We start from the raw sequence: 12,947 nt of genomic DNA, 5'->3' as shown, positions 1-12,947 counted from the left end.
AGCAAGCACACTGCAACAGTCCTGATGTGAAAGTGAAGGCCTTTCTGCCTCCTTTTTGCCCGGGTCAGGGCTCTGAACACAAGTGCACCAAAGGGCAAGGACCAGCTTTAAAAGAAAAGATATGGGCATGTGTGTCACGATCTCAGATCTTATGCACAACAGGAATTAATACAGGTGGCACAGAAATGGGGGATTTGCCATGTGCCGCGCACTTGACAATGTCTTTCGATCACCATAAAAGCCCTATGACATTGGGATTACAGCTCTACTGAACAAATGAAGAAAACGAAACAAGAGATTTTGGTCACTTCGCTGAAGTTGCCCAGCCAGCAAGTTGGGGAGCCAGGGTTCAAAGCCAGGCTGGGCGGTCCCAGAGCTCTCATCCCAAACCACTCCCTCACAGCTGCCCACCCCCGGGCTATATCAAGACGCCCACTGTCCTCATAGCGCCATCTCCTGAAGTCTCACCTCTGTCTATTCCTGATGGCAGAGGCGTCATCTCCTAGAACCCAGGAAAGATAGGGCTGCAATGTAGTAGGTACTCAATAAGTCTGCTGAAAAATGACCCTCCCCACTAGACCATGAGGGCAAGGACCCTAAGCCCTCTCTCTGTATATCCTGGCATTTGACACAGTGCCAACAGATACTGGCTAAATGGAAATTATTTGTATCAATACTTGCTGGGACCTGTCTGTCACATTCTCCCCTCTTCAGAGAGCCAACTTGGTTTGGCTTCCTAGTAACTAGCAAGCATGGAGGGGCCTAGGAAGCCACAGGTTGAAATACGAACCTGGCAAAAGCCAGGAGCAGAATGTGAGGACAGTCACCACACTTGTAAAATGGCTGAGGTGATGGGGGAGGTCCCAGACAAGCCATGTGGCATGCCCATACTGAGAAGCAGGCAGCTCACACCCAAAGGCCCGACTATCTGAACGTCAGGAAATGCAATCCTAATCTTGGTTTTGTTCCATCACCTTCCATGGAGCTTCGCTGACACGACAACCTTCTTCTTCTGTTTTAGGTCATCGTACTCAAAGAGACCAAGCACTGCTCCTTCTGCAGCCGCCTGCGCATCTCCACAGGGATCCACCTCCACGGTAGAGATTTCCAGGTCTTGAACCTGCCTGCACCCCGCTTCAAAAGGACAGAGAAAAACCAGAAAAAATGGGAGTCAGTCAGAAGCAACCCAATAGTGGAAGGCAGAGGCATGACTGTGGGCTGAGAAAACAAGAGGTCTGGGGTTCAAATCCCAGCTGACACTTGACCTTTCTGAGCTTCCTTCTGCAAAGTGAGGATGTGTCCACATCTGACAGACAGTGGGAGGACAGACTCACAGATAAAAGGGCTGACCCAGCTCCTGGTAGAGTGGGGCCTCAGAAGTGGCTGCTATTATTGTACAACTTCTGAAACACCAGAATTTCCTGACAAAGCTTTCCAGTCACCAAGAGCTTATCAGATTAAAAATGGCAGAGGAATGATGACATTGAAATTATATCCAAAGAACTGAGTAAAGTCCATTAGTAACACAGCATTTTATGAAGATCAGGTCAGCAAAAAGTCTCAAATAAAAGTTATGAACGAATCACTCAACATGAACTTTGAAAGTAGATTTAACAAACAGAGACGATAGCCACAGGGCCAAGGATCAATCAAGGTAATTATCACCGCCTCAGCAATGTCTCTCAAATCATCTTTAACCACAGTCTCTAGGTAAAGGCCTCATTCTGCTGCTCAGCTCTGAAGTGACTCAGTGGCATCTATCTCAACTTGTAAACCATGCACGTGGCAAACGGGGACAGACACCTACCATCCAAGCACCCCACACTTTGCATCCATTTCCTCTAACTGCAAGTAAGAGGATTCCACGTCATTTAAAAGTCAGGCAACAAGAGGTTTGTATTACAAAAAGGAAAAAACCCACCATAACTTTCTGGTAACACAGAGCTCTGGGGTGAATACTGCATGAGAGAACAATTAATGGTTGTGAAGCCTGCAAACACAAGCTATGCAAATATCAAAACTAAAATTCCAAAAGCTAACGTTCTGTATCCACGTAAGGCCAGGCATACCGTGTAAGGGAAACCGAGCATTTGCTCAGAAACTGTTTTCTCTGTGAACATGGTGGGGGGTGGTGACAGTTACAAGGACCAAGCGAGCGGAAAGAGACAATCTTAAAGAGGACATCCTCGAGACTCTCCATCAACCTTAAACTTCAAAAGCGGAATCACCTGCAACAGCGGCTCTGATGTTTTCTTTGCCTTCGTGCCAGTTTTCCTGGTCGTCGACTCCAGCTGCCTTTCTGCCGAGGCCAACCACCACCACGCTGGGGAAGTCCTGTTCGGCACATGCACAAGATCAACCAACCACATCATGTCTTTAAAACATCTGTTTCCAGCAGGGAAAGGTCTGTGAGCTCCCACACAATTACCTTCACCTCCACACAGGAACCTCCCGGTGAAATTTAGTTGTTTTGTTTTACCCTGTATCTCGGGAAAATTGTATCATTTGTGTTTAAAAGGTAGAGTGAGGATAATCTTGCAAATAATTCTACATAAGCCTGTGCCACAACTATGGAAACTGAACAACGAAAGCCTACAGACCGCGATGCAGTGCTTCTTAACAGCTAATTGCCTCTTTACAACCTTAAGTAATATTTGTGGCTTAACACAGGGATAAAAGCATACACACAATCAGATACAAAATTTTCTGCACGACTGTGCAGCCACATTACTTGGCACTCAGGAGGGGCCCACTGAGGCTTTGCCAAATAAAGCTTATCTTCATCTCATACCTCATGCAGACCATAAAAGGTTCGGGTTTTGCCTGCCTTCAGAGGAGGTCCAGATCTAAAACGAGAGGAAATATTTAAAAACTAGTTGTCTCTGCTCCTTTGGAAAGTGACATATACATATCTTTTGCATGATTACAATACTCTGCTGCTTCTGTGAATTTGCTGCATTTATGTTTTTATCAAAATACAGAATTCTCTCAGGTCAGATTTTTCAGATGCAGCACTTCTATTTCTAGCTCAAAAATCATTTAGCAAACTTCCACACTGGATTTAGTACAAACTTATTTGAAAACAACTACAGAGAGCAACGCCTTGGATGGGTAATGTGTGGACACAGAGAGGCGCTGAGCTACAGAGGGGAATGAAGGCTGCCCCGAAACTCCCATCTTTCGTAATGGCCAACCTGACTGCAGCGTTCAGCTTGGAGGCTGTTGGGGTGGGTGAGTGGGGTTCTGCACAGATGGGATACTGGGCAATTTCCAAACAAAGGAGGTGGCAAAGAATAATTATAGTCAGAGGACTGGATGCCCTGGTGCCGCAGCTAATAGTTATCTGTCAGGAAGGCCAGGCTGTACCATACTCAAACGGTGGATTTTGGATTAATGAATTAATCACGGCACTTGAGAAGGCAGTCTACTGGTGAAGGACTGGGAATTGAGAAGGGATGCAAATTCTATCACCCCGGGATTCAACAATGACTATAATTATTAGACTACATTCCAACAGGTTATCTATAATCTGAATAACATGTACTTGCAGTGGCTTTAAATTGACACTTCTCATTCTGCCAAACGTGGCCTGCAGCTCAGGAGTTGAAACTCCCAATTTCTGTACCTCCTCTAAATCGTATCTAATCTGAGTGCTCCCGATAGCAGGCCCCACCCAGATTTACTGAATTAGAATCTGTAGTCTAACTATACCCTTAGGTGATTCACTTTGAGACTTTGAAACTCAAGGCACACCAAGAAAGCAGCTGTACCCGTAAGCTGTTTTGAGCTAGTCTAGGGACAGGCTGTCCCCCATAAATGAAGGGGCATTAGAGCAGGCAGACTGGTGGGAAGGCAGGCGGGTAGGATGAGGGTGGGCTGAGGAAATCTGATACTTTCCAGATCTTTCTAGGTCAGTCTCTCACAATATGTTTCTGATTTGAAGTGGCCTTATTTCCCAGAATTGTAGACTCACCCCTACTGAAAGGCAAAGTACCAAAGTGCATTCCAGGGGCAAATACTTTCACTTCCCCTGAGAAGATACGGGCCAACTTACTTCCCTTAATTTTTATCTACTAACAATAAAGCATAAGAAAAAAATTCTCTTTCGGTTTCAGGGCATTTTAAAAACTGGAACCCATAGGCGAATACTTACATGTTCAAAATTTCTCTCAACCTTCCGCACACCAATTTATCGAAATTCTCTCCCGCACTCGTAAACTGTGGCACATCATCTTCTTTGTCTTTGGTATATATTCCTAAAACAAGACCCTGAGAAAGAACAAGCGGAAAAAAAAAATGAGTGTAATTAGAATAGGTCCCCTAGGGGGACTCAGAGTTCCCCACGTTCCAGAAGAAGCAAATAATTCCACCCAAATTGTGTTCCCCTCAAGGCCAAAGCCAAAAAAGAAGCAGGTGCTGGGCAGTCAGCTACACTCACATCCTGCCTAAATGTTTCAAATTCCTGCCAAAGCAAGACCACAAGTACTACCTGTCCTGGGTCTTCATGATCCCTCCCAAGAAAGGGCTTTCACAGCATAAAGGGTTTTCTTTGCTTCCAAATAAAGAAGGGCAGAAAGGTGTTTTGTTTAAGAAAACAAATCCGTTTTTAACCAAGTTAGACCTCAAAGGAATTCAGAACATGCCACCCCAAAATATGCCACTTGGGCATATTGATTATTTTGAGCTAAAGGCACATGAGAAACAGCAGGTGCAGGAAGGGATGATATCCCACTTTCTACCTAAAAGCAGGGCAAAAAATTTCCTTTAAGAAAGGTGCTCTCCCTGTACTAAGAAATGGATCCACACAAACAAACCTACTAAAATAACCCTTACCTTCCATTAATTTCCCCAGTATACTTCCTAGTCACTGTCACCCAATTTCCTGCCCCAGCCCAACCCCCTTTGTCTTGTTACATCCCCACAATTGCTCGTTCTCTGTTTAAAAAGGTATATAAGCTATCCTGACAGCTCAAGGCTTGCGGGTCTTCGTTCTCCTTTCGAAGATTCCCATGTACATGTAAAAACAGCAAATAAATTATGTACACTTTTCCCTGTTAACCTGTCATACATCCGTTTAATTCCCAGGTCCAGCCACAGAACCCAGCAGAGTAGAGGGAAGTTTTCCCCTCCCTACAATCTTCAAATGCAAATCTCAGGTATTCTGGGATGCTACCACAGTAAAGCCAATGGCTGCAGCTGCCAATACAAATCCGCACTCTGGCCAATTCCTAGGCTGAAAGAAGAAGGATGCATCTTCACACAGAGGCATCCTCACAGAGAGCAGAGCCCTGTGCCCAGCACCTAGCAGCTCATCCTGTCACGCCTCAAAGAACCGAAAGAAGGAAGTCAACCTGGGAATCACTATTTGTCTTTGCATGGCCATTTTTGACTTTAAAATGTTTTCTGCCTTACGGCAACTCTGTGAGGTGGAAAGAACACGTACTCCTCTTCCCACAGACCAGGAGACAGAAACCTGGTCTGACCTACTAGCCCATGTGCAACAGAACTGAGCAAGAATCCTGATTACCTTCTCTGACAATCCTACATCTTTTCCACAAAATCACACCGGTACTTGGAGCAAACAGCGTCCTTTCTCTTCTTCATCAAAAAAATAACTTTTCCAGATTCTAATTCTCCTAAGACTGCCCACTGCCCGGAATTCGGTGGAACCAAGTGGGGAACTGAGGACACACGACCCACCTGCCACCTGGGAACGATGTGGCACAGTACTGGAAAGAACACAGGACAAGGTATCTGGTCCCTTGGCCACCTGCGATACAGCTGGAGGCCGGAGCTCAATCCCTATCCAGAATATTCCTTGCCAGGGCCATTTTTTTTCTGGTCCTTAAGCATGACTCCCAAGCTTGTGCTCCTTTCACCGAACCATTCCCCTTTCCAGATCCTCCACATCCCAATAGTGACCTTCATAATTTTTTTGAGCTCAATTAGATGGAAAAAGCTTTTCTCCTCCAAGACGCTCTCCTTTTAATTTCACAAAGATATGGGTCTCTGTGCAAAGCCCTTTTCCCTAGAGAGACGCTATTTTTCCTCTAGAAACTCTTTCAGGCAATTAGTTTAGTCCCGGAGGACCTGTTGTCCTGGCCTTCCACTTAAGGGGTACTGCGGGGGGTTGGGGGCGGAGTGGAGCCCGAGATGGGCCGCCTCTGGGACCTTAGAGGACGCCGCACCTCACCAAACGCGGGCTCCGTCCTAGCCACGGTGGCAACACCACCGGCACTGTCCTTTCCTGGGGCACAGCGCGGACTAAACAAAACAAGGACTCGGGCACAGAGTGCGAGCTCAGGACACGGTCGCCACAGCTATCACACTCTCTCGGCCGGAGTTCGGAACCTAGCACTCCCCCAAGCAAAAGATGGAAGAATGGACACGCTCGGCAAACAGCCAGGGGGATGGGCAGCCCAAAGCCACCTGCCCCTGCCAAAGCCCAGCTCGGCGAAGCCAGGGCACTTCTGAGCCGGGTTCTCGACCCGCCCCGAAGCTCCGGTCGCCCGGAGCGGGACTCCAGTGACGGCCTCTCACCTTCGTCATGTCTGCGGCGGCGAGACCCCGTGCCCAGAAACGCTTCACGCCCAGACGTCGGACGACGACTCGCCCGGCAGCCGGAAGGGGCAGCAAGAACATCTTCCCGGCTCGGCCCCTGCGCCGCCCTCCAGCGAGCACGTGGCGCCTTGGGGGGACGGGCGCCTGCCTAGGGGTGGGGCTTTCGGGGGCAGCGTGCGCGCGCTCAGGGGGCGGGGCACGGGGCCAGGGAGCGTGCCTGGCGGGCGTCAGGGGCGTGGCGGGAGGCCACCAGGGGCGTGGCTTTTGGGTGCGGACCGGCTTGAACTCGGACGAGCTTGGGCGGGACCGAGCGTGCGTGCGCCTGGGGGGCGGGGCAGATGTCAGGGGGCGGAGCGGGAAGGCACGCGCCCGCACACTGGGCGGTGCTGGGATGGACGCGCGGATCTGGCGGAGGCTCAGGGGCGTGCCAGCGTGCGTGTGCCTGTGCGGGCTGGAGCGAAGAGGCGGGCTCTCAGACAGGCGCGCTAGGAGAGGCGGGGTCTCGGTTACGTCATATAAGGAGGGGCGGGGATGGAGGCGGGGCTCCGGGTTTTCCTGTAGAGGTCTAACTGCATAGTAGAGGCTCTCCTGTCGAGTTATTTTTATTCATATCCTTTTTTGGAACTTTTTTGAACTTGCATGTGGTCCAGAGGTGTATAATGTAAGACAGCCCAAATGTTTTGGAAAATAGGAGCTTTGTGAATAGTGCTCAATGTTTTAACACAGTTTTCCTTTTTTAAAAAAGGTTTTTAAAATTTTTATTGTAAAAAAATACATGGGGGCGCCTGGGTGGCTCAGTCGGTTAAGTGTCCTACTCTGGATTGCAGCTCTGGTCTTGATCTTGGGTCAAGAGGTTGGCCTCGCCTTGGCTCTGCACTCAGCAGAGTCCACTTGTCCTTCTCCCTCCCTCTCTGCCCTTCCCCTGGCTCATGCTTGTGTCTTCTCTTTCTCTCTCTCTAAAAATGAATAAAAATACATGGTTGAATGCAACTCTGAGAACATTGGGAAGCACAAGGAGGAAGGCATAAGGGAAGTTATCCTTAATGTTACACCACTGTCTGATCCTTATTTTAGCTGTATCTTTGTTTTTTAGCTTAGGGCACAGGGTGGTGGTGGGGATACACCAACTGCAGTGTGCTTCAGGGACCACAGCATTTACATTTTCATATACTTAACGGGGTAAGGGAGAAATAAATTTCATAGCCCCCAAGTAACTTTTTTGTCCTTACCAAACTGTTATTGACCACTTTGGGATATAAGACTTAGCCATCAATCAAACCTTAAGTTTACAAAGTGTTCACTAAGTTCTTTGTTAGAAACTGGGGATTTAAATGTCTGTGGCCTCAAGGACTTTATTATGTAGTAGAAGCAAGATATATCATGAATGTAAGAGATAAAAACAGACAGTATTTCATTGAGTGATGTGTGCCTTTGCCCCAGTTCCTTCTGCCCCCTTCTCAGCTTGACTAAGACTTTGTCTGATGGCATGCCATTCAGGAAACTTCGATAACATTCCAGCTGTGGGTTATGTGCACTTCCTTTGCTACCACAGCCCCTTGTTTCAAAGAACTAATTACCTGTAGGCTCACTGTATGTTTCCCCCAAGGCTTTTGTCTCTTGATTTCCAATGCCTAGATCTAGAGTGTAGACAGTAGCTGACACATACACAAGGTGTGCATATAATGTTTGAATGAAAGCATGATCAAGGTCTAGTGGATATAGCTTTGATAACTGAAGAACAGGCCTCACTTGTGGTCTTTAGATAATAAATGCAAAACCAAAAAAAACTTGAAATGAGCCAGTAGAATGAGAAGGATATAGATGATTGAAGAGGACATGAAAATACGGAGGAGTGTGAGGGAGGGTGTTGGCTTGGCTTGGGGTATGGGGATCAGGCCTGCCTGGAATGAAAGGTGGTTATAAAACAGAGTGATGCTGGATTAAAGAGGATCTTGAAAGGCTGGAAGAGTTTATAATTGATGTGGGAGTTCACATGGACTCATTAAGTACTTTGTAGGAACTGGGAGAAATAAAAGCTATGCTTTAGTACAATTGATAGAGATTGGCATGAAGCGTACAAAAAGTTGAGCAGTGTAGGTAGGGGAAAGTTATGCTTCCCTGGAAACTTGTGCATGGTCCAGAGAGACTGTGAACAGGCTCCTCTGGGGTACCTGATTCAGATTCCAAGGAACTTCTTTCACAACTCTGTAAATTGTTATGCAATGCAAATCTTGTTTATAGACATGATAATGTAGGTCAGAGTTGGAGCACTTGTGTTGGTGAACACATGGAGATTCAGGGAGTGACCACTCACTCGGAGAGGGCATGGAAGCTCCACGCCCCTTCCCACATATCTTGCCCCATGCATCTTGTTCACCTGTTCCTGAGTTATGTCTTTTTATAATAAACCTGCAATCTAGCTTCTAGATGACATATTCCATTGATTCACGTCTCAGGAGTGAGTGCTCCTTCTCCTCACTCCTCCTGAGGATGGAGTCAGCCAGACTTTTGAAACTTGGGTGAAGGATACTCCAAAGCTGAAATCCTTGCAGGATGAATACTGTGTTCTAGAAACCATAAATACTCCATACTATAAACATTACTGATGAAACACGGAGAAGAGAGATGTCCAGTGAATAATCTGACTCTGAAGGCTAAACATCTAGGGAGTGGAAAGAACTGACCGTCGGTTCCTTGAATACTGCTTCCCTGCTGAGAAGTCCAACGTGGCCCATAGACCATGTGGAACAGCCAAGAGGAGAGGAACTGAAGTCCTGGAGGCAGCTGCCAGAATCAAGCTCCAGAGGGGTGAGAATTGGAGTTCACATGACTCCAGCCACAGCCTTTGAGTCTTCTTGCTAAGACGTCAAGGAACAGAGGCAAATCATCCTCCCTATACCCTGTCCACATTATTACCCCACAGAAGATGTGAGCATAATAAATATTGTAGTTTTAAGCCACTTTTAAAAAATGTAGATCAAAGTTGATGGTGGCTCAGGCTAGGGTGCTGAAGTGGAGGTGTTGAGAAATTGTCAGGTTCTGGGTATATTTTTAAAGTGGAGGGATGCCTCGGTGGCTCAGTTGGTTAAGCGGCTGCCTTCAGCTCAGGTCATGATCCCAGGGTCCTGGGCTTGAGGCCCACATCAGGCTCCCAGCTCAGCGGGGAGCCTGCTTCTTCCTCTACCTGCTGCTCTCCCTGCTTGTGCTCTCTCCCTGACAAATAAATAAATAAAATCTTCTAAAAAATAAATGAAGTGGGGCCATCGGAACTTCTTCATGAACTGGAGGTTGGGTGTGAGAAAAAGGAGTCAAAGATGACTCCAGTTTTTGGTCCAAGCAAGTATAAGGAAGAAGTTGCCATCAGTGAGGATGGGAACTAAGATGCCATCGACTAGGAAGGATGTGGGTGGAGCAGGTTTTTAGGCGGTGGTCAGGGTTGTAAGACGTCCACTAGACATCCAAGTGGAGATGTAGAGGAAGTAGCTTGATGTATGAGTCTGGAGTTCAAGAGAAAGTTCTGGGTTGGAGATATACATTTGAGAGTCATTGGCATGAAGATGGTACCTAAAGCCATGAGTCCATGAAAGGAGGAAGATGGACAGAAGGGGGAAAAAAGCAAAGTACCAAGGACTGAGCTCTAAGGGCCTTTAACATAAAGATGTTGGAACAAAGAAGAACCAGCCCAGAGAATAAAATGTAGCAACTAATGGGGCAGGAGAAAAACAGAGAGTAGTTCCTTGAAAAAAGCCTTAAGATTTCTGTAAAATGGGAGAGGGAGCCTTCTTCCTTCTCCTCTCTCCTTCTCTGTCCCTGGAATGCAGACTTAGTGGGAGGAGCTGTAAACCACAAGACACAGGAAGCTCCTCACCAACAGCGTCTGGTCAGTGAATCATTTCTGACTTACTTTGTTTAGGCTACTGTTATTTTGTCCTTTCTTACAACAGCTGAAATGGAATTCTAACCAATACACACAGACAATATTAAAAAGCCTTGCTCAAGATATTTCAATTCTGCCGCCCTGGTTTCAACCTGAAGTGTTTCCCACTTCTTATTGGTTCTCATGCTTATTTTGGTTTTCTTTTTTCTTTTCCAAACTGGACAGATTCTTGTGGAGGCTTGTTGGAAGTTCAGAATTTAGATTAATAACACAAATCACGATGCCACAGCATTATCTGGTTTCCTTTGATGGTGACTGTAGACAGATAAACCGTCAGATGGGCTGGTCTGAAGGAGGGGGATGTGGTCTGCCACTGCTCCTTAAAACACACATTTAGGGGTGCCTGGCCAGCTCAGTAAGTAGAGCCTATGACTCTTGATCTCTGGGTTGTGGGTTCTACCCCCACACTGGGTGTAGAGGTTACATTTTTTTTTTTAAGATTTTTATTTATTTGACAGAGAGATAGAGAGAGAGCACAAATAGGCAGAGAGGCAGGCAGAGGAAAAGGGAGAAGCAGGCTCTCTGCTGAGCAGGGAGTCCAATGTGGGACTTGATCCCAGGACCTGGGATCATGACCTGAGCCAAAGGCAGCTGCTTAACCAACTGAGCCACCCAGAGGCCCCGGGTGTAGAGACTACTTAAAAAAAATAAAATTTTTAAAGAAAACCATACACATCTAAACTAATATAACATCATATGTTAATAGTCCTTCAATGAAAATATTTTTTAAACCTTACACATTCGTATTACAAAAAATAAATTCACAAAGAAGAGTAGCATTGTGAGGCGTGTTTGATTTTCATTTGAAGGTATTATGCACTATTGTAGGAAGTCATCAATTTATATTGCACTAGATGTATGAGAATCAAAGTGGGAGGAATTTGAGGAAGTTGGCACTATATTTCTGATATGGTTCATTAGTATGTTAGAGTCTTTTACCAGGCCAGGCTACATAATTTTCAGAGCCCAGCACAGAATGAAAATGTGAGGCCCCTTCTTCAAAACGATCAAGAATTACAAGATGAGGGGCGCCTGGGTGGCTCAGTCGTTAAGCGTCTGCCTTCGGCTCAGGTCATGATCCCAGGGTCCTGGGATCGAGCCCCGCGTCGGGCTCCCTGCTCAGCGGGAAGCCTGCTTCTCCCTTTCCCACTCCCCCTGCTTGTGTTCCCTCTCTCTCTGTGTCTCTGTCAAATAAATAAAATCCTAAAAAAAAAAAAAAAAAAAAAAAGAATTACAAGATGATTGGGGTGCCTGGGTGGCTCAGTTGGTTTAGCATCTGCCTTCGGCTCAGGTCATGATCCCAGGGTCCTGGGATTGAGCCCCACGTCGGGCTCCTTGCTCAACGAGGAGCCTCCTTCTCTCTCTCCTTCTGCCTGGTACTCCACCTGCTTGTGCTCTCTCTCTGTGAAATAAATAAATAAAATCCTAAAAAAAAAAAGAATTACAAGATGATGACAGCAGATCATTAAACCAAGTGTTGGGCGCTACTAAGTGTGGGGACCTATGCAACTACACAGATCACACACCCATGAAGTTGGCACAACCCCTTATATTATAGATTTGTGTGCTGAGAGTCTCCTGGCTGGAAACCCCTATAAATAGCTCTGGCGTTGAACACCATGCTCAGCTTCATAACATTAATGGTGTAATGTCACCAAAGCCAAGGAAGGAGGGAGGTTGCCTACTGATTGAGAGCTCAAGAGTTTCCAAATGCTCCCAAGATTAAGGAGCACAGCAGCAGAGCATGTTTCATCCTATTTGTGAAGAAAGAGGCCCTGCATTTGCATCTCCATGACAACACCTAGCACTGCTTGTTTGTAATTTTGCCCTAAGTTAGGAACAATTTCAGCTGCAAGCCGCAGAATGTTGGACTAACAGAGGCCTAAACAAACAGCAGTTTGTTTTTCTCATATAATAACAAGTCCAGTGATAGGTTTTTCCAGTGTTAGTTCAGCCGCTTAGTGTTGCCTTGGTGTTCTTCCTCTTTGCTTGGCCGTTCCTTCATGGTTGCATGGGGCTATAGGCTTCCTATCCAGACTCAAGGTAGCAGGAAGCAGGAAGAGATGGCACCAGCTACATCTGTCTTCCCTTTGCGTCGAACCTACCAGCAATGCTGATCCCACAGCGGCTTCCCTCCTCAAATTGCTTTCCTCTGCATTGAAATCTGCGGAGGGTGGCCCCACCTGCAGAGTCGGGCCACCTGCCTGCCCCCACCTGCTGGGAAAGTGAAGCTTCTGGCTGCTCCCTAAAGAGGTGGGACTCCCAACGGGGGTATTCCCTAACCAAAGGGGGAGGATGTAAGAGGTTCTGGGACCCCAGCAAACCTGAGAGGCCCATGCAGTCCCGTACAGTAGTCCCCCTTATCTGCAGTTTCACTTTCTGTGGTTTCAGTTACCCTCTGTCAAAAGGCAGTCTAGAAGCAGGTGATCCTGACCAGATCGTCTAATGG

General features: G+C 46.8%; 1 protein-coding gene across 1 annotated transcript in view; it reads right to left on the bottom strand.

The window, feature by feature from the left end:
- Window positions 1-6,705, bottom strand: part of LAP3 (leucine aminopeptidase 3) — a 31,671-nt gene extending 24,966 nt beyond the window's left edge. The window contains exons 1-5 of the mRNA XM_032400059.1: window positions 6,541-6,705; window positions 4,154-4,269; window positions 2,792-2,846; window positions 2,229-2,334; window positions 975-1,134 (exon numbers count right to left, since the gene is read on the bottom strand). Coding sequence (XP_032255950.1) covers window positions 975-1,134; window positions 2,229-2,334; window positions 2,792-2,846; window positions 4,154-4,269; window positions 6,541-6,642 — 539 coding nt within the window. The 5' untranslated portion in view covers window positions 6,643-6,705. The remainder of the gene's footprint in view (window positions 1-974; window positions 1,135-2,228; window positions 2,335-2,791; window positions 2,847-4,153; window positions 4,270-6,540) is intronic.
- Between the last annotated feature and the right edge of the window lie 6,242 nt (window positions 6,706-12,947).

The sequence above is a fragment of the Phoca vitulina genome, unplaced genomic scaffold, assembly GCF_004348235.1.
Source record: "Phoca vitulina isolate PV1807 unplaced genomic scaffold, GSC_HSeal_1.0 scaffold3, whole genome shotgun sequence".
NCBI classification, from domain to species: domain Eukaryota; kingdom Metazoa; phylum Chordata; class Mammalia; order Carnivora; family Phocidae; genus Phoca; species Phoca vitulina.
Note: the sequence above shows the minus strand (reverse complement) of the source record. Positions and strands in the feature narration are given on the sequence as shown.